The sequence below is a fragment of the Suillus discolor genome (genome assembly GCF_016758755.1).
Source record: "Suillus discolor strain FC423 chromosome Unknown F5147scaffold_145, whole genome shotgun sequence".
Taxonomy (NCBI): domain Eukaryota; kingdom Fungi; phylum Basidiomycota; class Agaricomycetes; order Boletales; family Suillaceae; genus Suillus; species Suillus discolor.
The window spans coordinates 1-27719 of NW_024541392.1; the positions used below are offsets into that span (position 1 = coordinate 1).

The window sequence follows — 27719 nt, forward strand, 5'->3', positions numbered from 1 at the left end:
CCTTGAACAAAGGATTTCCGATCAAGTCCTTGATGCACTCTACAGGATTGCGCATCCACAGTTCAACATCTTCGTGCAACGGTTCGCCTTTTTCGTCCATTCTATTTCCCTGAACGCTATCTTCTTACAGCTCCAGGCGGCTCCATGCGGGAGTTCATCAACCTTCTTGAGGAATGATCGGTTGTTGTGGAATGAAGCTTGCATTCGGTTTCGGGTCTATCACGCTGGTCAGTACATTTTTTCGGTGCTTGATGCCAAACTTACAATCGATAACTTTAGAAATTCATCGGTTCGAGTCTGCCCAAGGCTTTTTACAAGCCACTCAGCGAGACCCCACTCTTCCCTGGCAGCTAAAGTCAGGCAGAGGCCATCAACATGAAGGGTACGTACTCGTCACAAAATGGAGCCCACTCGTCCTCACCCATGCCTTCCTTGTACTTCCGGTATCGTTCAAATTCAGTTTCCCCTTCCTGCAGTGCCCATCCACCATCAGAACATTGCTTGAAATAGCGCCCACCACCTCCCACTACCTCACCTTCATCCACTACCTCACCTTCGTCAGCAACATCCTCGACCGTCACACGCCGACTTTTTGGTGCCGGCGGATTAAGTTCATCAGCCTCGAAAGAGTTGGACCATGAGTGGCAAAGTGGGGAAAATGAGTTGCCAGCATCGTCGTTCTCCATAGAAGGTGCGTTGTCTTCCAAGTCTTTTTCTTCAATCGTTAACTCCCATGCCGTTCTGCATTTAGGCCGGTTAGCTATGTGTCTCTTGATGCCCCCCCTCGTAGGGAACTCCTTGCCACAAAATGTACAGCAGTGCGACATAGTATGTGAGTAGGTGAGTGTTTCGCCCTGGTCTTAGGTGACTTGTCTCATTGTAGTATGCCCTTTTTTTTTTTCAATGGCCTGGTCTAGACTTAAACTGGGCGCAGTTACCGGGCGCTGCGCCACAACTAGATCCAAGCACCACACCACACCACACCACACAACCCTTAATGAGTTGGAAAGTACAGCAAGTCTTGGCTGGTTTTGTTGATTGGGAGGACAATCCATGAGGTGCGCAGCTGGGTTTGTTGATTGGGAGGGGTGTGCTTATCCTGATCTTGCAACCAGATGTGCCCTCACAAAGTGCAAGAGGGACTTATCCCAGTTCTGCCACCAGACGCACCCTCACAAACCTACGGATTACGGCCTCGTTTAGACTCAATCCATGCGCCAAGTCGCAACCAGGTATGGGTTTTTTTTTGAGGATGATCCATGAGGTGTGCTTACCCTGGTCATTCCGTCTACAGTAAGATAGGCAAAGATCCTGCCTGCCATTCTGCTTACCCTGCCATTCCGTCTACAGTAAGATAGGTACATGCTCTTATTCTGACCAGTTTGAATGATACTTACATCTTGCCTAGTTCCCAACACAATTCCGTCTACAGTAAGATAGGCAAAGATCCTGCCTGCCATTCTGCTTACCCTGCCATTCCGTCTACAGTAAGATAGGCAAAGATCCTGCCCGCCATTCCGTCTACAGTAAGATAGGCAAAGATCCTGGTCATTCCGTCTACAGTAAGATAGGTACGTGCTCTTATTCTGATCGGTTTGAATGATACTTACATCTTGCCTAGTTCCCAACACACAACCTCCATTACAATCTTCCTCGTCTAGCGAGAGAACAAGATCGAGAGAGCCAATGACCAATTCTAGTATGTTAATTCTCGTCTCTGATACTAGCTAATTTGATGTGCTACGTTAGTTTGGAAATACCATGGGCGGCCAGAAGTACCTCTAAAAGCTGCGCCCGTTTGGCTTCCTCGCACCGTTTCACCTCCGCATCCCAGCGCTCAACGACGAGCCTTCGTATGCTCGCTTGTAAGATACTAATAGCTGGGCCTGGTGCTATTTCTAACAGTTGCAGTTTTTTTGCTTGCTCGCAGGCCTTCACTTCTGCCTCCCAACGCTCCAGAATTAGGTTTCGTATGTAATTCTGGGAAGCTGTGACAGGGCCAGGTGTTTGACGAAACGGAGGGCGCAGGAACATGGGCTCTGCATCAGGCCTTTCGAGCTTGGGTCTGCAAGCCGGTGAGTATTTGAGTGTAACGTGGAATGGCAACTAACCTTTTGACGTCAATTTTCGTGTCTTCACAGCCAGCCTCTTTGCGACCAGCAATTTGTGACATCGGGCTGCAAGATTTGTCAGAGCACAGTGAGTTTTGAAGCAAGCTCCATACTGTTTTTTTGACGAGTCGGGGGTATTCATAACAGTGAAAATAAATTGTGACGGTATGATCATACCTTTTTATTGTCCCTCTTGTTTGACACAGCTTTCAGCCCTTCATTCTTCAAATCAACAATCAACGAACTATTAAGGTTCAATTGTGAGTTATTTGTCTGTTTCACAGTGGTATAAATTGTGCTGACCTGCTGTGTACTTTGACTAGACAACCATGGCACCTCGTAAGCCTACCTCCAAGCCAAAGCGCGCCCCCTCACCACCTGCCGCAAAACAGCAGGTGCGCACTGCAAGTGGTCGAGAGCGGCGACCAACTGAAAAAGAGAACTACCATCGTAAGTACCAGCACATTATGTTCCGCTCACTCACCATCTCGTTCTACAGTCAGTGAATCCCAACATGTTGTCCATCGCCAAGAAATCAAGGAAACCCGGACGGCAAAACAGAAGAAGAAGGCCTTAAAGGCTGCCTACCAAGGGCATCCTGACCTCTTCGAGAAAGAGCCGTCAGAGCTCCTTAGCGACATGGACAGGCAAGAAGACACAATGGTACGAGCTTTTGTTTTCTTTCCTCATCTTAAATCAGCCGCTGACATTTATTTTTTTCAGTTCTCTGACCACAGTGTCGATACAAGGTTGTCCAACACTAATAGCCTGACATTCAGTACAGGGAAAATCCCTCCAAGGTTGCGCAACTCATCCATACCTACAACCAAAGGACCAAAAGGTATGTTTTTACTTTATATAATTACACTACTAACCCTCCATCAAACAGCACCACATAATGTTGACGAGTCAACAGACGACGACGACGACGACGCTGCCGACGATGCTGACGATGACGACGACGAACAGTTGCCTGCAGCTCGAGGGACCAAGCGATCATTCGATGACATGTCATATGAAGATACCGTGGTGCCGAAGGTCAAGAAAAACGCTGACGGTTCGCATCGACACGTGAAAGCCAGCGACTTTGACGAAATCTCGAAAGAGATTCTCATAACTGCTTGCTCCGTTTATTGGTGTCTCATTGTCGCACAGGCACCTTTTCCGGATTCCGTTGCAGCTGAGACAAAACTGGCAAAAGAGGCCTGGCGCGAGGCATGTCAACTCAAAGGTGTTGACGTCAAACTGACCCCTTCGGCGGTGAATATGGTGAGCACAGTATTTTTAGTGCATTCCTGGTCTTATTCGTTCAAAGCTGTTGAAACGCGCTTCACACGTGCGAGGCGAACTCAAGACGAAGATGCGTCCGCTCACGGCTTCCGCTCAAGTAATTCTATGGAGGTGATAAGGTCAAACCGAGATCTCGCAGAGAGATTGAAAATTGGCTCGATCTTTGTTTTCAAGGTGAGTATTTGACGGTCTACATAACTTAGTGCTGACATTGAGCAATAGGACCCGTCATCCAAGTCAGGCATCTACAAGACCGAGTTGCTTCAACAGGGTATCAACAGCATGTGGTTCTTGAACCGAAGTGACGAGGGTGTCATCTACCACAAATACTTCGACCCCATCCCTATCAAAACTATTGCGCTCGTGCTTATGGCTGTGAGCCGTTTTTCACATTCTTACTTTCAACTTGATGACGCTGACAATATCTTATAGATAGAATGTTGTGTTGATGAGTGGTCGCAAGGCATCAAAGAGGACATCAAGTTCACATCTGCTGGTTATGGGGCCGTCTACAACCATCATTTCAGCTCACTGCAACGCTTTGATGAGCGCACTGCACCTTACAAACTCCTTTCAAAAATTCGTATCAATCTGCATGATACAGCGCGATATGTTGGACTCTTATCTCACTGACTCTTCTAATGCTCGCGCTTCTCAGCTTCCACGCAGGTGTCGCATCACTCATTCCATTGTCAGCTACATCCCAGGCCCACATCGACGATGTGGCGTTTGAAGACGCTATTCGAGAGTACCAGCGTGAGGGGAAGGATGCGGCAGTCGAGGATGAGGTCGAGGAGTATGAGTATCCTAGTAGCGAGGGTGGGGATGATGAATAGGGATGCAGTGAGTAAGACGTTCGTATTATGCTAGTTTGTGTTTCAGGTGGTTGAATTTAATTGTGACTACGAGGTTCTTTGGTGTGCTATATAGCTGCTGGTAGTAATTTATAGCTGCGTGCAGTAGCACTCCGACAAACTACGGTAGTACCTTGTAGCTACTGGTAGTTACTATGGGACTCTATGGTGTCTACATAGAGGGCACTTGACAACGGGGCTACTCGCGCTACCCTGACTATATAGCACTATGTAGTCACTATGTTTTTTCCTGATGTCTATCAAGCAGTCAATTTACTCGCTCTTCTCCCAAGTTACTAGCTTATACGAGGTAACATCAAACTAATCTGGACTGTCAGTGTTGATGAATTGACGATCGCTTCAGCAGGCAAAGTGTACCATCACCTTCGAACGAGTTAGGCATCCTTCGAAATCACTATCCATATCAGGCCGCAGGATACGAGAAAGCCCTCCCCGACAATCCCTCGAATACTAAGTGCTTACCCGTACTACTTTGCTATGCTCTCTGGCAGACCGGTCACGGCTTCGAGATCGTCATGGCCCGTTGTGCCAGTGAAGGAATCGAATCTAACACCCGTGTTGACCTTAAGGAGCTACAAATCCAAATACAAGAAGGCTACTCCATCCATATCCTACTTTCCAGATGGGAAGCGGATAATCAGCGGGTCGTGCGATAAGACCATCCGTGAATGGGACATAGAAGCGGGCAAGAAAATTGAGCAGGCGCAAAATGTGTGTAAGGAAGAGGTACATGCTGTGGGGGTATCAAGGGATGGTCGATGGGTTGTCTCAGCACATCACTAAAAACCACTAAGCATGATATGACAGTATTCACCTTATAAGTTGGGCGATGTCTGATTTCCCCTTATATGCCTATGTCATGGTGTGTATAGCACCAGCTTAGATTTGTGATGTGTTACTTATCTTGTCTTTTGCCTTTTGTTTTGATGAATCAAATGTAAACCCATATTGACCGCTAATCTAGTGTTCCAAGTTCTACATTGCGCATCTACGACACGGGTCACATGATTGCGTGTTGATCTGTTTCTTCATCTAGCTTCTTGCTGATAAACCATTATAACCCCATGTTAGATTCCAAGCCAGTGTTCTAGCATCTACAACTTGAACAATACTGGACCTAGGCGAAAAAAGGGAACAGCCCGAACCCAACCTCGAGCTTATTGCCAAGTATATCAACACAGGCAGGCCGTCGCCGTCATCCTTCTTGTCCCTCAGGCCTCAACAACAACAACACGGCACGCCGGCACCAGCAAGCTCCGCCGAACGAAGACTTCCTCCCCTCCCTGTCATTCAACAAACAATGCAAGACTTCTCTGTCTCCTGTGTTGGACTTGAGCCCACTCTTGACGCTCGTTCTCATGATTCTCGCTCATTCACGTTCTCACTTGTCATCATCTGCATGGTGTGTTTTTAAGCAATTTTTATTTATTTTACATATTACTTGATGTCTTCCTGCTTGTCTCATCCATCTCCTCTCTCTCGTTCTCGTTCTCCTCCTTGTCTTCTTCCCTTCTGCTCTCGTCCATCGTCCGTATTCGTCTGAGCCACATCAGCAGTTGCTGATGTGTGCTGGGCGTTTGCGCATGGTGTTCGTGGCATTGGGAACGGCATGGTGGAGTTCAAGCATTGATTCAGCATGCAGACTGCGGCTTGCATGGGCCCAAGCCGGGCCGGGAACATCACTAATGTACGAGAGTCCAGGACTTCATATCAGTGTGACTTTGCTTCAAAGTGAACTGATACGGTCTGAGTTGTTAGTCATTTGTCCTGAACCGACGTCCAAAGTGGATAGTTTCAGTTCTCCATTAGTCTTTGTTGTCTACCACTGACACCGAAGCTCGCAGCCTTACCCGGCTCCGACCCTGCTCCATTCCTCTTTTCCTATTTCAAAACACTCTGACTACCGGATCTCAAGATGAATGAGGTACAACTCCATTGGCAGAGGTCAAGACCTCAGTCACCGCTCGGCAAGCATATATTCTGGTCATTCATAGGTAAGGATCCGACTCTGACTTTATTTATAACCCCCACTATCACCTACTCTGCCTCTAGTCACTCATTAACGCTACTTCCTTCAAGTTTCTCGAGTCTCCGTCCAGGGAGTTGTGCCGTATGGTATGGTTCGGCAACAAGCATTGTGGTCTATGTTTCTGTCTAAGGAACGCTGGTCTTCGACAATATGGCCAAAGTCGATCCCACATTCAAACTCGATCCTACATTCAAACTCGGTCCCATGGCCAACCTTTATTCCAAGGCCACAAACTGTATTCTATGGCCAGACTCGATCCCATCACATTCTATAGTACTGCGGCCTGCCAAATTCGATCTCATACCACCGAGCCCGATCCTATAACGCTGTACTTTATTCGAGTCCATGATGCCTGGTGCGAATCCCCACTTATGGACCACTATGTCTTGCTTTCGTTGGACTTCAAGACGCTCACAATATCTGTTGTGGTTACCCGCTGTCTGTTATTGTCAAATTCTTGCAGGTGGTGTTGACAATGAGATTGGGGTAGAGCACGTGTATTGTACCAAGCATTTTTGTATAACTCGCATACCATCCAATATGATTTCCTGGCCAATCAAGTATAAAACCCATAATATCATAATACCAGTATTTGAAGCAATTGTCTGTATGATGGTACAGATGGCAAGAATTTATATTTTTGTTACTTATTGGACAGGAGAGCCACTGTGCTAGAAATTCTACATGAGAAACACTTCGTTGAACATGTTTCATCACTTCAAAACAGTACTAGTATTTGTCACTACACGATTCATGACAATCATTGGTCATAGGGGATAGCGTTCTAAACACTTATATGCCTATATATCTCGCACTGTCATATTTTAGCCGAATATGGTTATTATCTACATGATAATGTGTATATAATGGTTTGTGGGGAACGGTGGGATTTAGTGATGGCCAGGATACACGGAACTCAAAGTCCGTGAGGTTGAGACGGGAACCGTGAGAACATTCGAAGGCCACCAACTGACAAATAGTATGAACTGCATCGACATCTCTGGGGACAGCACACTACTGGCGAGTGTGTCGAATGGTACAACACGGATATGGAGCTTGGAAACATGCAATCTCGTGGCTGGTCCATTCAAAAGTATCAACTGGATGGTGGGCGCAGTCCGATTCTCGCAAGACTCAAAAAAGCTCGCACTCAAGTCAAATGGGGTGAAATCGAGCTGCCTCGAAGTGTGGGATATCCAATCACAGAGATTACTTCTTTACAGAGAAGGTGACTGGGGTTTAGCAGGTGTGCCAGTGTTTTGGACTACCAAAGACACGGCCATCGTAACCGCATTCACTGCCCAATTTCAAATGAAGACGATCTATGAATTTGACGTGTCTACACTGGAGACCACCGGGGCCCCTTTTGAAGGACACACCCAAACCATCACCAGTATAGCACTTTCACTCGATCGTGCTCTCCTCGCCAGTGCTGCTTGGGACCACACCATCAAGCTCTGGGCCTTTGAGTCCCGCCAGCTCCTCGCCTCATTTAACAGTGGTTCTACCATCGACCACCTTATTTTCTCACCCAACTCGCATCAACTAGTTTACACGACCAAGTACAACAACGGTATCTACCTATGCGACACACCCCCTGAGATCTTTGCTAGCATCCAGCCAGCACCACAACTTGATAGAGTGCGCAGACTACCCCGAATAGTACTATTGTTCACGTGCTTACAATTTCTTAGACCGTCTCTTCGAGAAGCCTATTCCTCACCGATGTACTCATCCCTTCCTTTTCATTTATACAACTCTATTAATCCTCTTTTTGCAGTCTGGCACGCTCTCTCATACTGTGAATCAATCTACTAGCGAGGCCCCATCCCATGCGCAAGAGAGCCTCCCTCCCTACTTTCTACCACCACCTCCCTCTATCATTTTCGCCCGTCGTCAACCAGGGTCCGAATCCTGGATTGACAGACACGCAGAAACCTCTCGCATACAGCCTACCGACATGCGACCGTCTGCTGACATGGGGCAGCGGCCTGCTGACATGCAATCGTTGCCTGATAAGATATTGGGGCAACATGAATTAGGATCCCAACCACTGCATCAGGACACACTACATTTCAACGGGGGACCGGCAGATCTCCCAAGTACCACAATATCGCCTGTCATAGTTCTTGCCCCTCAACCGCGGATATCCTTTGCTTCATGGCTACCCCAGTTACCTCGCGACCCTCGCAAGCTCTTTCCCTCCTCTTTCCATGTGCATAAAGTCTTCTCCACTCGTAATTATGAGCCTCGCGATCTCCCCCTCGAAGCGATGCTCCAAAACCTCACGGCATGTGTCGCAAAGGACGAAAAATATCCTGTTGCTCGTGGCGGGTTCGGGGAGATCTGGAAATGCACCTGTCACATGAATCGTAAATCAATCAAAGTTTGTTCACTGTCTTTTCTCTGTCCATCTGTCTAAATTAATAATCTGGTAGGTCGCAGTGAAGGCATTGCAAGTGTACGCCGCCGATCAACATGGTGCCGCAAAGACGAAGAAGATCAAGGTGAGTTTCTTGACAAAAGACTCTGTCTATTCCTTATGAGCTGCGACTTCGTAGAGGATAATGCGTGAACTCAGAATATGCGCTGCCCTCAAGCATCCAAATATTCTACCCGTTTATGGTTATACGTATGGGTTTGGCCCATATATAGCGATAGTCAGTCCTTGGGCGGAGAATGGCAACCTATCGGACTATCTGCAGCTCGAGGGCGCGGCTCTTACTCTCGTGAGAAGATTCCAGATCGTAAGTATCCCTCATATTTTATGCAGACCACATATTGATGACAATCTCAGCTCAAGGATATTATAGCTGGTTTGCAATATCGTACGTGTCGGTTATTCTCGGTCCTTGACCTGGAATAGTGATCTTGTTCACAGTTCATGCCAACGGTGTCATCCATGGTGACTTCACTGGGGTAAGTTCGACCCCTTTTCGTTAATTTTGATTTGATCGAGACATAAATTCTAGCCTAACGTGCTGATTCATGGTGATGGCACTGCGTGTGTCGCTGACTTTGGTCTTTCCTTGATGTATTCCGAAGTTATCAGTGCCTCTCAGGCTTCCTGGACGTCCACGCTGAAAGGAAACATGCGATGGATGGCTCCTGAGCTGCTCGTCGAGCGAGAGGATGGATCTCAAGTCCGGCCAAGCGAGCAGAGCGACATGTATTCATTTGGCGGTATCATGCTGCAGGTACGTCTGGTTTATTTTGGCCTCTCGTTTATATCACGGACTCCACTCGTAGGTCCTCACCAACAAAGCACCCTACTATCACCTTACGAATGATGCTGCCATCATTCTCTGCATAGCCAAGTCGCAAACGCCTTCCCGATCTCGTTATCCCGAACTCCCTGAACGATACTGGCAGTTCATTGAGAAATGCTGGTCTACCGATCCTCGGGACCGCCCATCGACGGAGGGAGCTGATGTGACGATCCATAATGAATATTACTCGCTGTCGAGATCTCGTTGATTCTTTATTTACATTCAACAGTCTGCTTAACAAAACGAGGCACAGTAACATGGTACTAGTACCTATACTGTAAACGTAGGCTTACTCCCAACATCTCCAATGTGATATGAAAATGTTGTAGTTACTGGTCTACGCCGTGTCCAACGTGTCCAATTCAGTGCCTGTGATTTGTCTGTCCATGCCCCAATTCTCACCAAACACCACATCGAAAGATGGACATCCCAAGCCGGGTTTCCGAGCCGATATCTATAGCTAAATAGTATGACAATGCCACTTCCGCTACCAGTAGAGTGAGGCTACACACTGCAAGTCGATGAATGGCTCCTAACATGCTTCCGCGCCTCCGTGACCTCCGGTCGTTGCACAGAGAAATTGTATTTATTCCAAAAACAAGTGCTTGTACGCTATACTGGCACTATATCGTTCTTCGTTTGTCCACGTCATAAATGTTCTTGCTCTCTGCTTGAAATGTTGCTTCGTTGCGTCGTGAGTGTAGTTCTTCATTACGTACTTTGAAAGATTGCCGTGATGCAGTAGGTAGTCATAGTTTCCTAAATGCTTGCTACAGTGAGAGCATAACAGGGTAGTACTTCGCATGCGGAAAGACCATACACGGTCGCGATTGCTTCACACCAAATCGAGGTGCCACCCTATTCAGACTCGTATAAGGAGGTCGACCTGCGAAATTGCTGATTTGATGAACCACACTGATTGCACGTACTCGTTCATTTGTTTTTGATGCGTCGAATGGAAAACCTAAACCAGTAGATTTGATGGACATGAGGCAGCGGATAAAAATAAACGTTGTGCAATGCACAAGGTGCCATGCCGAAGGAGCGTGTTGGGAAGTACAAGGACTTGAAGTTGCGAGCACATTCTGTCGATCGGTTAATTTGCTCGTTCTTCTCCCAGGTTGCTAGCTTCTACGAGGTAGCATCAAACTAATCTGTAATCCGTGTTAATGAATTGAGGATAAGCATCAGCAGGCAAAGTGTACCAACATCTTTGAACGAGTTAGGCATCCTTTGAAATCACTATCCATATTAGGCCACTGCAGGATACGAGAAAGCCTCACCGACGAACCTTCGAATACTTCTTACCCATATTGCCTTGCTATGCTCTCTGGCAGACCGGCTTCCATATCATCGCGGCCCATTGTTCTAGTAAAAGAATCGACTCTGACACCTGTGTTGACCTTAGGGGGCCACGGAGACACCGTTTCAGCCATATCCTACTTTCCGGACGGGAAGCGAATAATCAGCGGGTCAAACGATAAGACCACTCGTGAATGGGATCTAGAAGCGGGCAAAGAAGTCGAGGAGGCGCAGGATATTTGCAAGCAAGAGGCACATGCTGTGGGAGTATCGAGGGATGGTCGATGGGTTGTCTCTGCAGGTGGGGACTTCAACATCGGGGAGCTCAAAGTCTGTGAGGTTGAGACGGGAACGGTGAGAGCATTTGAAGGACATTCGATGACCATCAACTCCATCGATATCTCCGGAGACAGCATATTACTGGCGAGCGGGTCATTGGATGGTACAACGCGGATATGGAGCTTGGAAACAGGAAAGCTCGTGGCTGGTCCGTTCAACAGTATCAACTGGGTGAACGCAGTTCGATTCTCGCAAGACTCAAAGAAACTCACAGTCATATCATCTTGGGGGAATTACCTTGAAGTGTGGGATGTCCGATCACAGAAATTGGATGTTCACACGGGGAACCCAAGTAGCCGTTATGACACATATGCGCCCGTGTTTTGGACTACAGAGGACAAAACCATTGTAATCACATTCAGCTTAACGGACACCTCAATCAAGACAGTCTATGAATTTGACGCACCTACTCTGGAGACTATTGGAGCCCCCTTTGAAGGACACACCCAGGCCATCACTGGTCTAGCACTTTCACTCGATTGTGCTCTCCTCGCCAGTGCTTCCTATGACAATCCTATCAAAAATCTGTTTACTCGAGGAGCTGGCAACAACAGGATCCCACTTATTATGATGCCTCGTCCGCGTCATGCATCATGCCTTCGTCGATGGTCGGGCAAAATAAGTACCGGAGAGGGAAACATCACGTCAATAGTACCAAACATCGATTGACGGGATCCATTTTGCAAAACGTTGAACCATATAAGCTCGTCATTGGTATTGCATTGGCCACAGAGTTTTCTATCTACAAATGTAGCCTCGCCGAACACCGCAAACTTGACCGGTTGACCGTCCATGGCACGAGAACTACATATGATGTTAGGAAACCTACATGCAACATGTATAATGGTTTTGTGTAGAATTCCGTGCACTCAGAACACGAACTGGTGGGCCCATCTAGAAGGTCGTTGCCACACCGATTGCCATCCTCAATCACCGGAAATCCAAGAGACAACACGCCTTCGAGTTGCTGATTCAAAACCCCGAATCCAAAACGATCCACAGCTGACTTGGGATGAATAGAAAATACCTATTCGATCATCGACCGTTAATCAGAGTTTGAAACGATTCAATGCTAATTGGCAAATGACACATCCATGATACTAATAACCCTAACAACCAGAGGAGATCCGAAGGAAGCCTCACAACTGTAGGATCTCCGCTACGAACGTTCCAGGGAACAGAAGCTCAACATGTCACCGGGTGGAATTTTACGTCTTTGGGTGACCACTTGATTAAAATTCGAGGGCATGACAAGTCAGGTGAACTGGGTGAACCATGTATGTCGTCTTCTAATCTGCCGCGTGGCCTGAAACAGTTACCATCAGGCTCGTTGACGGATGTGGAAATTTGCAGCGACACGACTTTGGATGCATGTGCCAATTCGTTTAGATTGGCAAGCGAGGTACTTATGATAATAGCCTCATATTTTGGGCCTCTAGTAAGGGAGTAATGCCATGAAGCAGGTTTAAAACACCCGCACCTCTGCAACCTCGAGCAAGACGCCATCCTCACACAAATTAGATCCACCTCAACTGTGCTGCAGCTCCACTAAAATGACGACGCTCACTCCAAACATCACACCCATTCGAGCATTTGAAGATCACGGGGATCGCGTAGTCGCAGTTGCAGTTTTTCGCAGCGATGAACGCATGGTCACAGGCTCTTATGATGGGATGCTTCGTCTGTGGGACTTGGAAACAGGTGTAGTGTTGAAGAAGATGAAGGGGCATCGCAGTCGGGTGCGGGCAGTGGCCGTTTCACTAGATGGGAAATGGATAGCAAGCGGTGATGAGAGCGGCGAGCTCATCGCCTGGCATGCAAACACTGGGGAACTCGGCCAAACAATTAACAAAGCCCACGACGGCTGGATATTTTCGCTTGATTTTTCTCCAGACTCCACGGCGCTGGCCAGTGGATCATCTGACACCACTACGAAAATATGGAAGACATCAAGTTGGACGCAGTCCGATTATTTACCCAACTGTGGTGGAATTGTCCGCTGTGTTCGGTATTCAGCACATGGATGTCTTGCGATTGCAACAAACAACCATATTCGAATTCACCAAAGCTACAATTATTCCAATGTATACCCGTGTCTGAGAACAATCGGCGGAGGATTCGACTGCTCACTCGCATGGACACCAGATTGCAAAAGGCTTCTCTCGGGAGGCAACGGGGCAGATCCCACCATACGAGAGTGGGATACATCGACCTGGCAGCAGGCCGGTGGTCCCTGGAAGGGCTATTTCAAGAATATCCACGCCATTTCTCTGAACTCTAGCGGCACTCTCCTTGCCTCCGCATCTCATGACAATCGTGTCTGCCTATGGCGACTCTCAGATCAACGAAACATTGCCATATTCAAGCACTCTGGAGAGGTGAACTGCGTCACGTTCTCTGCTAATGGCAAGCGCATCCTCAGTGGAGGTGTGGATAAAAAGATCTCAGAGTGGCCAACATCCGAGGATGCTTTGCCAGAGGACGGTCCAAAGGGTGGTCTCATGAAGGAGCAAGCGACACGCCAAGTAAGTTTGTTTTCATTTTCACGCCCATTCATCATCTAAGCGTCTTTTCTATGCCAAGGTTCAAGCCTACTCTGATTTCAAGGCATGTTCCCACACTTGATTCTTATAACGCAATGTGAACATGATTTACGTAGATCCTCGCTATGAACTCGACAGTCCGCAACGCATGCATAGCTGGGGATTGGCCTACTGCTGAAAAGGCACTCAATATAGATATTGAGGCTGATGCCAATGATCACACCGCCTATGCCAATCGTGCATTTGTTATGGCGCGCAAATCCGACTGGAACCAAGCACTTCAAGACGCAATTCAGGTGAGACTGACTTGACCCTTCATGGCGTCCTTACAAAAGTTAACTTTGGTGATGGTATAGTCCCTCAGCATTCAGCCATCATTGGCAGGCCATATCTCCGAGGGCATTGCCCTATGCGGAAAAAAGCAGGTTCTGGCCGCGAGGATATCATTCGACCTCGCATCTATGTTCACGAACCGAGAATTAAAGACCGACCACTTCCTTTTCTTGATCAAGGCAGGTAATATCTTTCCAACATACTCCGTGCTTCATCGCGGCTTTTAGGCCATTGCATTGTTCAATGCAAATGAATATCAAGAAGCAATACTTCGCATCCGAGAGCTAGCTGCGTGTCCCAACGTTGATCTTGTTGCTTGCTATATCGTGGAAGTGAGCTCGATCATACCAGGTTTATGTTTTGTTATTGATTCTTGCCCTTCGTACACCAGGCCTACCTACGTGTTCAACTGGGAAAGATGGCCTTGGACAGTACGCGCCATAATGAAGCTATTGAACATTTTACTGCCGCTGCCAATGCTAGCACTTTCTTCTACAAATCGTCAATTCATTTGACGTATGATGAATTTGCCGTCGTAAGTTGATAGGACTCAAGCGAAAATTCTTTCGTGCTTAACTGCGTGTTTTCCACAGCTCTTTGGCTGGAACCTCAAGTCCTTGTGGCAAACTGCAAACCAGCAACAGTGTTATGCACTCTTTCGAGCAGGTAGTTTTAAAGCAGCCATCGAATCGTATCAGTCCATCATGGATAAGATTGATGACGATATGAAGGTCGGCTTACGTGCTTGGTTTGCTGGTAAGCATTTGGTAATATTTCCCCGTCTACCCGTTTATAATCATCAACTATACCTCACTCAGCTCTCAAGTAAGATTGAAATGCGGTTTATGCTTCCCATGGAGATGGCGCGCTCGCAGTGAGCAGTTACTCATATAGTTTGAAACAGAGATCTCGTGTAATTTTCATTTGTGCCCTGAAGGTAGCTGTATTACTTAGATATAGTCCTTGGTGTTCGTGTCATAATATGCTGGCCCGTTTACCCTATGTTTACTCTTTACCTGAAACAACTTCTGAACATCGTCTCGCGCGTCTGTCGTAGGCTGTGAGCTCTATAAGTGTGATCTTACATAATATTTTAGGTCATATGTGGCTGTGACGTTCGAGTTCGTGAATCGTCATCGCCACATCTCCAGATCTAGCTTCTACCTCGAACATCACAAACTTGACCATCCATGACATGAGAACTATACACTGTACGCAATGTGTCTCGGCGCTACTAGAACACACATTGGTGGGCCCATCTAGTAGTGCTGCCGCGGTCTGGTCCAGAACCATGGTTCGAACCGGACTTTTGGTCCGGTTCTCCGCGGTTCGGTCCATGGTTCTTGCGCCAGCCAGAACCGGACCGGAAAACGGTTCTCGGTTCTAGATCTTCCCAAACGGTCCAGTTCTGGTTCGGCCTTCCCGAACCATTCCGAACCCTTATCGACTTCAACTTCGACAACACCTGCCTCGACGTCAGACTGTCGTCTTCGGGATTCACATTGTTGATTAATCAAGCTACATTTAGCCTTTTTGAAGGTATACCAGTAAGCACTAACTAATTAAACTCTCAAGTCTCTCACCTGCTCACCTCTATAACAGGAAGTTCTATTCATTGAGGACCGGCTACAACACTGCGCAAGACTACCTTTTACTGGAGGTGGATATGTTAGGCGCGGTCAAGGTGGATTTTGGAGGGATTGTGTCTTGCGCTATGCTGCAGAGGTGCGTATTTGTGCTCTGAATGCTGATGGCTCCCTCAAGGGCCAGCACCCATCGCTACCAGCGCACAACCCATCACACGCCACGCCACCTGCGCCTATGTTGATGCCCGCCACCTCACTGCATCCCCTCTCACTCGCTTGCTGTTCTTGCCGGCTGGCTTTTGCTGGCTCGCTTGCCATGTCTCACTCGCCCACTGTCTCTCACCCTCTGTCTCTCGCCCGTTGTCTCTCACCCCGCTGGACGCGACCCAATCTTTCAATACGATGAGAGTTTTTGGAGGTACGTTTTATTTGAGTTGTGATGACGTGATGTTGAACGATCACCTTGCACTACAGGCTTTGCGCATCGCGCGATTGAGGACATCATTTGGAAGAACTACCATCATTTTCGTCCTCTCACCTTTGGGTTTGACGCTTGTGCTTCAGGGCTATCGCAAACAATCCTGAAGTCTTCCCCGAACCACACAGGTTTAATCCTCAGCGTTGGATTGACGATGCAGGTTGCGCGCGATAATCTCCGGTTGATCTCCGGTTTTTCACTTTTGGCTTTGGCCGTCGGTGAGTAGTATCGTTCATCTCTTGACCATTTCTTACGCCTTACTTGAAAATGTCAGAGTGTGTCCTCACGAATTGGTCAGTCTTCATCAATACGGCTCTCATCATGTGGGCTTTCCACTTTTCGGAGAATCCTGCGGCCACCAGCATCACAATTTTTTCTGAAGCGCCGGCCACGTCAGCATCTTCAGCAGCTACAGAGGCAGAGGGGTATGGAGTCATCATTAGAGTAGCTACTCGATGTGTAAACTAGTATTTCAATGTTTTGTTTTTCGCGCTTGCCACTGAAAATTTTCGGGTTCGGTTCGAGTTCGGACCAGAAAAAAAACCGAACCGGACCACAGAGAACCGTTCTCTGTGGTCCGGTTCTCGGTTCTCGTCCAGGGCCCTCTGAACCGGACCGAACCGGACCACGGCAGCACTACCATCTAGAAGCGGTATCCACGATCTGTCTGTGCATACCCCAAGCTGCGTCAGACAAAAGATGGGCATCCCGAGCCGGGCTTCTGAGCAAAAACCTATAATCAAAAAGAGGAGGTCGAAACTGGGATTGTTAAAACATTCAAAGGCCACTCAAAGGAAATCAGCTGCATTGATATCTCTCGTTTGTACGCAAACATTTCTTTATAGTCACATAAAAGAGCAACCCTCGGTGATCTACTCAATGTATGCACCTCGTTGTTTTGCTCATTACACAACTCATTCATTACCATCATTGCAGTCTGATACAACTTGTCTATCTCCTGCCTTGTATCACAATTCACTGGTATCGCCTAGCTCACAAAGACCTCCGCCTAAGTTCCTCGAAGCACTAGACCCAACGGCTACCATCAAAGATCGCGCATACCAGGTAATAATCCAATTCGTCCCACTAACCTTCAATCCAGGAAACCCAGAACACATCGACAACCTTGAACAAGAGAACAACTGGAGCCAAGGTGTTCTAACATCTGCACGCTGGGTCAAGCCCCCAGAAAAATGCAACAACACCCAAAGGGTCGCTCACATCATGGCATCATTCAATGACCCGAATGTAGCTAACACTAGCATCCGAGATGGCATTACTCTCAACAAATACCGCCTCCAAGTCAAGAAGAACAAACGTGAACCCATACGATGCGCGAAATGCCAACACTATGGTCATATTGCAAAGGAATGTATCTCTCACAGTGATGTCTGCGCTAACTGCTCGGGACCACACAGAACTAGCGAATGCACGGACAAATCAAGCACGGTATGCACTTCCTGTCAATCTGAAGACCACACAAGCTGGGACCGATCCTGCCCAACATTCATCCGCAAATGCGCAGACCTCGACGCCAGACAATCTGAAAACACAATGCCCTACTTCCCTACCGACGACACATGGACTCAAGTTCAAGCACCCTCCAAAGCCAAACCGTTCATCAGGAAGGAACCCACACCGGAATATTCGGAACCCTCTCAACACACGCAAGACACGCTCAAGAGACACTTTCCCCCCAGAGGAAGCCGTAACACCAGAGGCTCATACCTAAACCCGCCCCTAGGATTCTCATCTCATCAACACAACTCCCAACGACAACGTTCGGTAATGCCAGCACGCTCCACTAACTCCCTCTATGTCTAGGACACCCAACGAACAAACAGTAAGACTGCGAATCTGGCAAGGAAACTTAAACAAATCGGACACTGCCCAACACTGCATCCTTAGCGGCCCTTTCACGGCAAAAGAACAAGATATCGTTGTAATCCAGGAACCCTGTATAGACTTTCTAGGTAACACTAAGGCAACTCCGGACTGGAACATTATATACCCCTCGAACAGATATACTAATCCCAACAGACCACGCGCAATCACCCTCATCAACAAATGACTCAACTCCAACAACTGGCGACAACTCCCATTCCCATCATCAGACGTAGTGATAATTCAGCTCAGTGGACCCTTCGGCAAACTCACCATCATCAACATCTACGATGACTGCAAGAAACGAGAAGTCATTCCAGCCATCTCGGAATATCTAGAAAGGGAGATACGCACTATCCGCCCTACCGCCGGAGACCACATAATTTTAATGGGCGACTTCAATGCACATCACCCACTCTGGGAGGAAGACCGCAACGTACACCTTTGCACACCTCCAGACGCTCAGGAAAACGCACAAAACATTATTAACCTGATGGCCGACTATGATCTACAGATGGCTCTTCCAAAGAACACCCCAACGCTCCAATCCTCAAGCAGCGGCAACTGGACAAGACCAGACAATATATTTTGCACGTCCCATATGCTAGATTCGTTCACTATCTGCAATACTACTCCTAGACGCCGACCGCCGTGTACTGACCATGTTCCCATCATTAGCTCCCTAGATTTAGAAGTCCCACGTGCCTCAACAGCCACAACAGTCAACTACTGCAAAGTTGACTGGGAAGAATTCAATAGCTCCCTCGCCCGTCACCTCAGCGCATACCCTCCCCCAGCACTCATCACCTCAGAAGAACAGTTTCAAACGGCCGCCGCCAATCTTAGTGAAGCCCTTAAACGTACCATAGCCGACAAAGTCCCCAAAATGAAGCCATCCCCTCACACCAAACGATGGTGGACGAAGGAGCTCACAAAGATGTTAAAACAGAAAGACCAGCTAAGTGCAGAATCGTATAAGATGAGAGGCCTACCTGACCACCCTATACACAAAGAACATCATAAATTTCGCAACCTAACTACCGAAGCCATCTGCAAGACCAAGCAAGAGCACTGGATCAGCTTCCTCGAAGAACTCAATCAAGAAAGTGTCTACATGGCCAACAAAATCATGATGAAGCCCTATGGCAATGGAGGAAGAACAAGTATCCCTGCCCTAAAGACCAAAGACGCCAACGGCAACCAAGTAGAAGCTATCACGAATGAAGATAAGAGTATAGCCCTAGCTGAAGCATTCTTTCTGCCTCCTCCTCTCACCAGTTCAGTCCCTACTAACTTCAGCTATCCAGAACCCGTCACCCCCTTCGCTCCCATCCTGGCAGCACAGCTCATTTGCACCATCAACAACACCAGCTCGTATAAAGCTCCCGGACCCGACGGCATATGTAACATAGTATTTAAACGCGCGCAACACCTCCTCGTCCCCTACCTCCTATGCCTATTCAACGCAGTCTTCGCCCTCCAAACATACTATGACCCATGGCGAGAGTTCACGACCGTAGTCCTATGCAAACCAGAAAAGACTAACTACACCATCCCGAAAGCGTATTGTCCCATTGCCCTAATTAATACCACTTGCAAGCTACTTACCGCCCTAATAGCAGAACAAGTCACACATATCCTAGAGCAACACAACCTCCTCCCAAATACACACTTCGGTGGACGCCCAGGCCACACCACAACAGATTCCCTACACCTCCTAGAAGCTACTGTCAAGAACGCGTGGCGTAACAACAAAGTTGCCTCAATACTCTTCCTGGACATTGAAGGCGCCTTCCCCAATGCAGTAACTGACCAGCTTGCTCACAACATGAAGAAAAGACGACTCCCCCCGGAAATAGTCAATTTCACAGTCAAAATGCTTACAGGACGACACACGCAACTACGCTTCAACGACTCAACTTCAAAATGGATAGACGTTCGGAACGGAATCGGTCAAGGAGACCCCTTATCTATGATAGCCTACTTGATATATAATGCTGACCTTGTAGACATAGCTAACCCCCACAAACAGGAAACAGCCCTAGCCTTCGTCGACGACACGGCCTTCATCGCCATAGGCCCAACGTTCGAAGCCACCCACCGCACCCTGAAAGATATGATGGAACAACACGATGGAGCACTCCAATGGTCTCAAGATCACAACTCAAAATTTGAAGTTAACAAATTCACCCTAATAGATTTCACCCGCAGCAAAACCCGTCACCGCCCTCCACTAGTTATACAAAACACCACAATCAACCCCACTGAGCATCACCACTTCCTCGGCTTGCTCGTTGATCAGGAACTAACGTGGAAATATCACACAGGTCACGCAATTGCTAAGGGAGTCGAATATGTCCTCCAACTTCGCCATCTTGCCAAGCCCACCAACGGAGTATCAGCCAATCTCATGCGTAAGTTATACATTATGGTAGCCATCCCCAAGTACACCTACAGAGCGGATATATGGATCCGTCCAACCTTCAACTCGTATACAGGCTCGCCTCGGAAAGGATCTATGGGAGTGGCCCGAAAACTAGCTAAGGTACAACGTATCGCGACACTGAGCATCACAGGAGCAATGAGATCAACAGCTACTGACACCCTAGACGCACACTCGAACCTCCCCCCTATCCCCCTTCTCCTCCAGAGAATATGTCACCATTCCGCTCTCTGCCTAGCTACGCTACCAGACCGCCACCCTCTACAACCCCTCCTGAAGCACATAGTCCGACACCGGAACATATGAAGGCACCGCACGTCGCTACACGACCTCCTAGCTACATTCCAAATCCTCCCAAGTGAAACGGAAACGTTAGACCCTATCCTACGCCTAAACGCCAGTCAAAGAAATGTCGTCAAAAATCATATCACACCAAAAGCGAAGGAAGCCATCAAAGAACAGCAAGAACTCAAGGATGTGATACAATTTTTTACTGACGGCTCTGGACATAACGGAGGCATAGGAGTGGCAGCAGTTCTACTGCGGGAAGGGCAAGCACCCCGCACACTAAAGTATCACCTAGGATCAAACAAAGTACACACCATATACGAAGCAGAAGTGGTTGGACTCACACTAGCTGCCAAACTCCTAGCAACAGAACGCAATGTCACCTATCCAGCATCCATCTTCATAGATAATCGTGCAGCCATCCAATTCAGTGAGAGTCATATTGCGAAATTGGGCGGATACTTAGTAGAACATTTCCGCAGACTAACAAGAGAGCTCGCGCTACGCAGAGAGCATCACGGAAGCGACTTCGATCTAACAATCCATTGGATACCAGGACATAAAGGAGTGATAGGTAATGAACTCGCTGACGCAGCAGCAAAAGAGGCAGCAAAGGGCCCCAATGAATCAAGCGCCAAACACAGACTCCCAAAGTTCCTTCAAGATGGTCCGTTGCCGGACAGTATATCTGCCCTGAAACAGTGGCATGAGGACACCCTACAGAAACGCTGGAGCAACATATGGAAAAACTCACCCAGATACGCCAGAACCAACACAATCGACCCCACCATGCCATCCAAGAACTTTCTCTGCCTCGTAGCCCTCAGTCCACATCGACAGACCAGCATATACACTCAACTCCGCACTCGCCATGTACCCCTCAACTACCATCTACACCATCTCGGAAAGAGCGAAACCCCACACTGTCCCATATGCCCCGGTACAAACGAAACCATCCACCACTACCTACTTGATTGCCCCCAATACATCCGCGAACATCATATACTCTCTAATGTCCTACGTCGTTGAGCCTCCTCCATCTCCTTTCTCCTAGCGTCAGAAGAAGCAACTAAACCGCTTATGCGTTTCATCAACAGTACAGGACGCTTCAAAGCGACATTCAGTGAGATCCCGCTCATATAAAAAGCTCACTCTTTCACATATAGCCTATATACTACAGAATAATACGCCCGCGACCCACAACCCAATCAAACCCAACCTACAAAACGCAAAAACTAATTCAAAACTAAATTCAAACTAATCCAAACTAATTCAAAACCACTCCACACACCAAGGAAACACTGCTTGCAGGACAAACAGCACTGGAGGACCGGAAGTAGCAGGCTAGAACGAGGACAAAGATGAATGAAGGCCTGAGCACGAGACAAGACGAAGAAGCAAAGACATCGCACCAGAAACACAGCGAAAAACGCCAAATGGCACTCCTACTCACCTTACCTAGTTCTCACCTACCCATACTTTACCCCAACAGCCGTTCCCTTGTACGAAGTTGGCAGTCGGCCTTGGCCCGACTACACGCCAATGGAGTACGTGTCAAAGACCCCAGAACACATACAGTACATATACACTTACGATAGCTAGCCGGGAGTAAGCCCCCCGCACTCGAATAGGGCTATGTCCGACATAGGGTCTATGACCCCAAAGGACAATAACAATGATTTAAAAAAAAAAAAAAAAGACCTCCGCCTCCTGTAGACACGCAGCGACCCATTTCTCTATGCCTCAGCAACCTCCTTCGCCTCACTTCTCGCACGAATGCAGTTTCCCCACCTCGTAATTCACTAGATGTAGGTAGTTTATCTTCATTCTTTTATTGTTGATTCGACTATGGCACCGCAGGTCCCTGCTACATTGCCTCTACCATCCTCTCTCTTAGGGCAGGTTTCACCTCGGTTGGATCATGTCAGTCTTCAATTTTAGTAAACTCGCAACCCATCACTGACTAGTACTGTGTATACAGTTCGAAATAAGCTCTCGGTCTTTTCCCTCGAACAGTCCAGTCACGTATTTCCTATGACAACACCTTTCATTGCTTGTGCCAAAAAATAGCCATGGGCCATCAGTCGTTGAAATCGCACCAGGGTGCAAGGTCACTGTAGCCCACATCCTTCTACCTAATTTTGCTTCTTTGCTTCTTTGCACCTTACAGAGTGTGGCTGTCGCCTAACTGCCGGAGTACAAGAAAGTAGACGACACCCGACGTCCGTCTGGACAACAGCCTGGGGTACCGCAGGAAACCGAGTCGTCTGACATTGATTCACAGTCACTCCTAGATGTGCATTGGTGCAAGGCATTCTTGTGCTATTATTCATGCTGGTCTCATGGCAGACTGAGGATGCATCCATGATGTCATTTGGAGCGTGTTAATATACCTCGTCAGGACGGCATGGCAAATACTAGTACCAGCCATAGTGGGTCATAGCTGACTTTGCGTGGACCAATCTACCGCTGTGTCCTCCATGACTGATGATTTTACATTTATATATCAATTCTACACCATCTCCGATACTCGGTGCACTTGCAAATTACTATCATAAGATGAACATGCATGATTCGGATGATATTTGGGTATCCGAGTCTCCCGCGGAATATTTATTGTTCTGATCATATTCGTTTCGCTATTGATGTGTGATTCAGATGTCTCATCGCTACTTTCATATCGATAAACCAGATTTGTTCTCTAACCGCATCTGTTTACTCGAGGAGCTGGAAACAACAGGATCCCACTTATTATGATGCCTCGTCAGTGATTGGGCAAAATAAGTACCGGAGAGGGAAACATCACGTCAATAGTACCAAACATCAATCGATCGGATCCATTTTGCAAAATGTTGAACCATGTTCGATAAGCTTGTCAATGGTATTGCATTGGCCACAGAGCTTCTATCTACAAATGTAGCCTTGCCGAACACCACAAACTTGACCGGTTGACTATCTGACATGGCACGAGAACTACACATGATGTTAAGAAACCTACATGCAACATACATCATGGTTCCGTGTAGAATTTCGTGCACTCAGAACACGAGCTGGTGGGCCCATCTAGAAGGTCGTCACCATTAGTGCTGCCGCGGTCCGGTTCAGAACCATGGTTCGAACCGGACTTTTGGTCCGGTTCTGGACGGTTCGGTCCATGGTTTTGGTGTCAGCCCGAACCGAACCGGAAATCGGTTCTCGGTTCTAGGTCCTGCCGAACTGTTCTATTTTGGTTCGGCCTTGCCGAACCATTCCGAACCCTTCTCAACTCTGACTTCGACGCCACTTACTTCGATGTCGACCGAACTTCGGGATTTGCACTCTACTCTTCTGCCTTTAGCCTTTTTGAAGGTACGTACTAACTAATCAAAATTTTGATTCTCTCACACACTGACATTTGTTTAAATATGTCACAGATATTGATCACCCACGCACTCAGATCCATCTCTCCTCGTGCACTTCCTTTCCCTTGCGCTACTTTCCCTGGATCCACGCCACGTGTTGACAACACCACCAGGGACCCTGTCGCTGTCGGCGACTATGTCCCCAACTACATTGCCAAACGGTAGCATCCTCATCCATATTTCCTTGCCTGTAACTCATTCCTTTCAACTAGCATTAATGACTTTGCACCGACCGCTAGCAAACCTTTCGTGCTCGGTCTCCCAACTGGCTCCTCTCCTATTCCAACTTACAAAGCCCTCATCAATAAAGTCCAGGAGGGCAGTTTATCGTGAGTGCTGAACCAGTATACTCGAAGTTGCGTTTATCCATTCATGACTCCAGGTTCAATCATAAACACAGTCGATATTCCCCCCTCCCAAGTCAATTTACTGGACGGGAACACCGAAGACTTGGTCACGGAGTGCAATGCATACGAGTCTCGCATCAAGCAGTGTGGTGGTATCGAGCTCTTCCTGGGTGGTATCGACGAGGATGGGCATATCGCATTCAACGAGCCTGGTATGTCTCGTTTCTTCACCTCCTGTTGTCCCTTTTCTCATGGCTTCTCTACTGTATGATTGTTCTGTCTTCTTGACACGTTCATTGTCGTCCCAACCCAACTCCCAGTACCCTCTCACTTCCTTTGGCACCCTCTCGCTACCTTTGGAGCCCTCCTGCCATCAAGTTCAGCGCCCTCTTGCTACCTTCAGCATCCTCTCGCTACCTCTCTGACTCAGGGATTGGTGCTCAATCTCACGCTGCTGCTCACCGCCATCTCACTCTGCTGCTTGCTGCCATCTCCCGCTGCTGCTCGCCGCCATCTTCGTCAACTCTAACGGATCTCCTTAGATATTGTCGTCCATATTTTCCCTTGCATAGGCTCTTCATGAGCCTGACCTGCCCATGACCCACATTCTGCTCACGAGTTGCTCAGAATCGCATATTTGTAAAGCCTTTCAGATCAAAGAGGCGCACCCGCTGGTTGTGAGGCAACTCTCGTGTGCGACGGCCTTGCGTCGCGTGTGCTTTTCTGTGGCAGTAGGCCCTCGTCAGTTTGCATTGTTTGTCAGGTTGTAATCTCGCACTGACTCAGTGATTGTCGCTGTGCTTGCGGACCTTCTGCTGCTGTCACAAATCTTGGCCCTGGTCTGGGCAGGGATGTGCAGACAACGCTGACACAGCTACGGTCTGTCATGGATATCCCTACAAACAGCACTCTCCCCGTGAATATCTATCTCTCGTCCATTCACGCAACTATGCTTCTGACCTCTCAAAATGCAGCTAGCACTAACTGAATTCCTCGACAACCTCCACACCTTCCAAACTCTCCATTCGCATCCAGCGCTCTTTAGGGCTCCCATTTCCGACAGCAGCAGTAGAAGCAGAGAAGCATGCAGTGCTATGTTAGACTAGTTACTCGATGTCAGTAGATCTACAATGTCAATTTTTGTTGCGCTTGAAAAAATTTCAGTTCGGTTCGCGTTCGGACCACAAAAAAACCGAACCGGACTGTTGAGAACGGTTCTTGATGGTCCGGTTCTGGGTTCGACGATTTTGCAGAACCGGACCACGGTTCAGTTCTCGGTTCTCGTCCAGGACCCTCTGAACCGGACCGAACCGGACCACGGCAGCACTAGTCACCATACCGATCGCCTTCCTCGACCACCAGAAATCCAATAGACAACACGCCTTCAGGTTGCCGATTCAAAACTCCGAATCCAAAACAGTCCAACGCTCAATCACAGCTGACTTGGGATGAATAGAAAATACCTATTCGACCATCAATGATCGTTAATCAGAGTTTGAAACGATTGATTATCGATTATCTTCAATGCTAATTGGAAATCACGCACCCATGATGCTAACAACCCCAACAACCAGGGATCCGAATGAAGCCTCATCAACCGTAGGATCTCCACTACGAACGTTCCACGGAACAAAAGCTCAACATGTCAACGGGTGGAACTCTACGTCTTTGGTGATTAGAATTCGAGGGTATGACCAATCAGGTGAATTGGGTGAACCGTGCGTGTCTTCTTCCTATCTGCCGCATGGGCCCCTGAAACAATTACGATCAGGCTCGTCGACTTATGTAGAAAATTGCGGTGACACAACTTAGACGTACGAGCCCATTCGTTTATATTTGCAAGCAAGGTACTTATGACAATAGCCTCGTGTTTTGGGCGTCTAGTGAGGGGTTAATGCCATAAAACAGGTTTAGAACAGCCCATCAGACAATGCAATCTCGAGCAAGACGCCATCCCCCCACATACCAAGCCCACCTCAACTGTGCTGCAGCTACACTAAAATGGCGGCGCTCATTCCAAACATCACACCCATTCGAGCATTTGAAGGTCATGGGGATCGCGTGGTCGCAGTCGCGGTTCTCAGTCCCCAATATAGCTACGACGAACGCATGGTCACGGGCTCGTATGACGGGATGCTTCGTCTATGGGACTTGAAAACAGGTGTAGTGTTGAAGAAGATGGAGGGGACATCAGCAGTCGAGTACGGGCATTGGCTGTGTCACGAGATGGGAAATGGATAGCAAGCGGCGATGAGAGCGGAGAGCTCATCAGTGTGGCATGGAAAAACTGGGGAACTCAGCCAAACAGTCAATAAAGCCCACGACGGCTGCTATATTTTCACTTGATTTTTCTTCAGATTACGGCTACGGGGCGTTGGCCAGTGGATCATCTGACACCACCACGAAAATATGGTACCCACAATTCTTGAAGGAGTCCCGATATTCAATCAGTTGTGGTGGAAATGTCCGCTGTGTTCGGTATTCGATGCATAGATATTATCTTGCGATTGCAACAGACGACCGTATCCAAATTTACCAGGGCTGCAGTAATTATTCCAGTACACCCCACTGTACTGAAAACGATCGGTGGAGGGATTCAATTACTCACTCACATGGATGCCAGATGGCACACGGCTTTTTTCAGGGGGCAACGGAGCTGATCCCACCATACGAGAGTGGGATACATCGACCTGGAAGCAGGTCGGTGAGCCCTGGAAAGGCCATTTCAAGAATATCCACGCCATTTCTGTGAACCTTAGCGGTACTCTCCTTGCCTCCGCATCTCATGACAATCGTGTCCGCCTCTGGCGAATCTCAGATCGACGAAACATTGCCATATTCAAACACTCTGGGGAGGTGAACTGCGTCACATTCTCTGCGAATGGCAAGCTCGTCCTCAGTGGAGGTATGGATAAAAAGATCTCAGAGTGGCCAACATCCGAGGATGCTTTCATAGAGGATGGTTCAAAAGACGGCCTCATGAAAGAGCAGGTGACACGCACAGTACGTTTGTTTTCATTTTCTCGCCCGTTTATCATCTAAACGTCTTTTCATGGCAAGGCTCAAGCCTACTCTGATTTCAAGGCATGTTCCCACCTTTGGCTCTTATAACGCAATGTGAACATGATCTACGCAGGTCCTCGCTATGAACTCGACAGTCCGCAATGCATGCATAGCTGGGGACTGGCCTGCCGCTGAAAA

The 27719-nt window shown here is 48.0% G+C and overlaps 6 protein-coding genes across 6 annotated transcripts; 5 read left to right on the plus strand and 1 right to left on the minus strand.

Annotated features, from left to right (window-relative positions):
- Positions 1–39: 39 nt before the first annotated feature.
- Positions 40–2253, minus strand: F5147DRAFT_781616 (uncharacterized protein; the record flags this gene model as incomplete). The annotated part of the gene is made up of 7 exons (XM_041442676.1): positions 40–216; positions 265–343; positions 391–797; positions 1611–1727; positions 1780–2065; positions 2112–2177; positions 2225–2253. The coding sequence occupies 7 exons, from the start codon at positions 2251–2253 to the stop codon at positions 40–42; spliced, it is 1161 nt and encodes a 386-aa protein (XP_041284910.1).
- Positions 2254–3049: 796 nt separating this feature from the next.
- F5147DRAFT_728944 (uncharacterized protein) lies at positions 3050–4511 on the plus strand. The gene is made up of 4 exons (XM_041439348.1): positions 3050–3575; positions 3624–3776; positions 3834–3984; positions 4071–4511. Exons 1-4 carry the CDS (start codon positions 3120–3122, stop codon positions 4235–4237), a joined length of 927 nt encoding a protein of 308 aa, XP_041284911.1. The 5' UTR covers positions 3050–3119; the 3' UTR covers positions 4238–4511.
- A 4057-nt stretch (positions 4512–8568) lies between these two features.
- On the plus strand, positions 8569–9825 carry F5147DRAFT_621431 (kinase-like domain-containing protein). Its single transcript, XM_041432625.1, has 7 exons — positions 8569–8691; positions 8744–8812; positions 8867–9052; positions 9103–9133; positions 9187–9224; positions 9278–9502; positions 9555–9825. Exons 1-7 carry the CDS (start codon positions 8578–8580, stop codon positions 9780–9782), a joined length of 891 nt encoding a protein of 296 aa, XP_041284912.1. The 5' UTR covers positions 8569–8577; the 3' UTR covers positions 9783–9825.
- A 1072-nt stretch (positions 9826–10897) lies between these two features.
- F5147DRAFT_781619 (WD40-repeat-containing domain protein) lies at positions 10898–11884 on the plus strand (the record flags this gene model as incomplete). Its single annotated transcript, XM_041442677.1, has 1 exon — positions 10898–11884. One exon carries the CDS (start codon positions 10898–10900, stop codon positions 11882–11884), a length of 987 nt encoding a protein of 328 aa, XP_041284913.1.
- An 884-nt stretch (positions 11885–12768) lies between these two features.
- F5147DRAFT_781620 (uncharacterized protein) lies at positions 12769–17887 on the plus strand (the record flags this gene model as incomplete). Its single annotated transcript, XM_041442678.1, has 14 exons — positions 12769–13740; positions 13875–14054; positions 14115–14274; positions 14353–14423; positions 14483–14626; positions 14685–14847; positions 15379–15638; positions 15694–15820; positions 15856–16095; positions 16152–16373; positions 16430–16599; positions 17001–17036; positions 17092–17509; positions 17574–17887. The coding sequence occupies 14 exons, from the start codon at positions 12769–12771 to the stop codon at positions 17885–17887; spliced, it is 3477 nt and encodes a 1158-aa protein (XP_041284914.1).
- Positions 17888–24174: 6287 nt separating this feature from the next.
- On the plus strand, positions 24175–24789 carry F5147DRAFT_588524 (uncharacterized protein; the record flags this gene model as incomplete). The annotated part of the gene is given in 3 exon segments (XM_041432093.1): positions 24175–24332; positions 24384–24493; positions 24506–24789. The coding sequence occupies 3 exon segments, from the start codon at positions 24175–24177 to the stop codon at positions 24787–24789; spliced, it is 552 nt and encodes a 183-aa protein (XP_041284915.1).
- Between the last annotated feature and the right edge of the window lie 2930 nt (positions 24790–27719).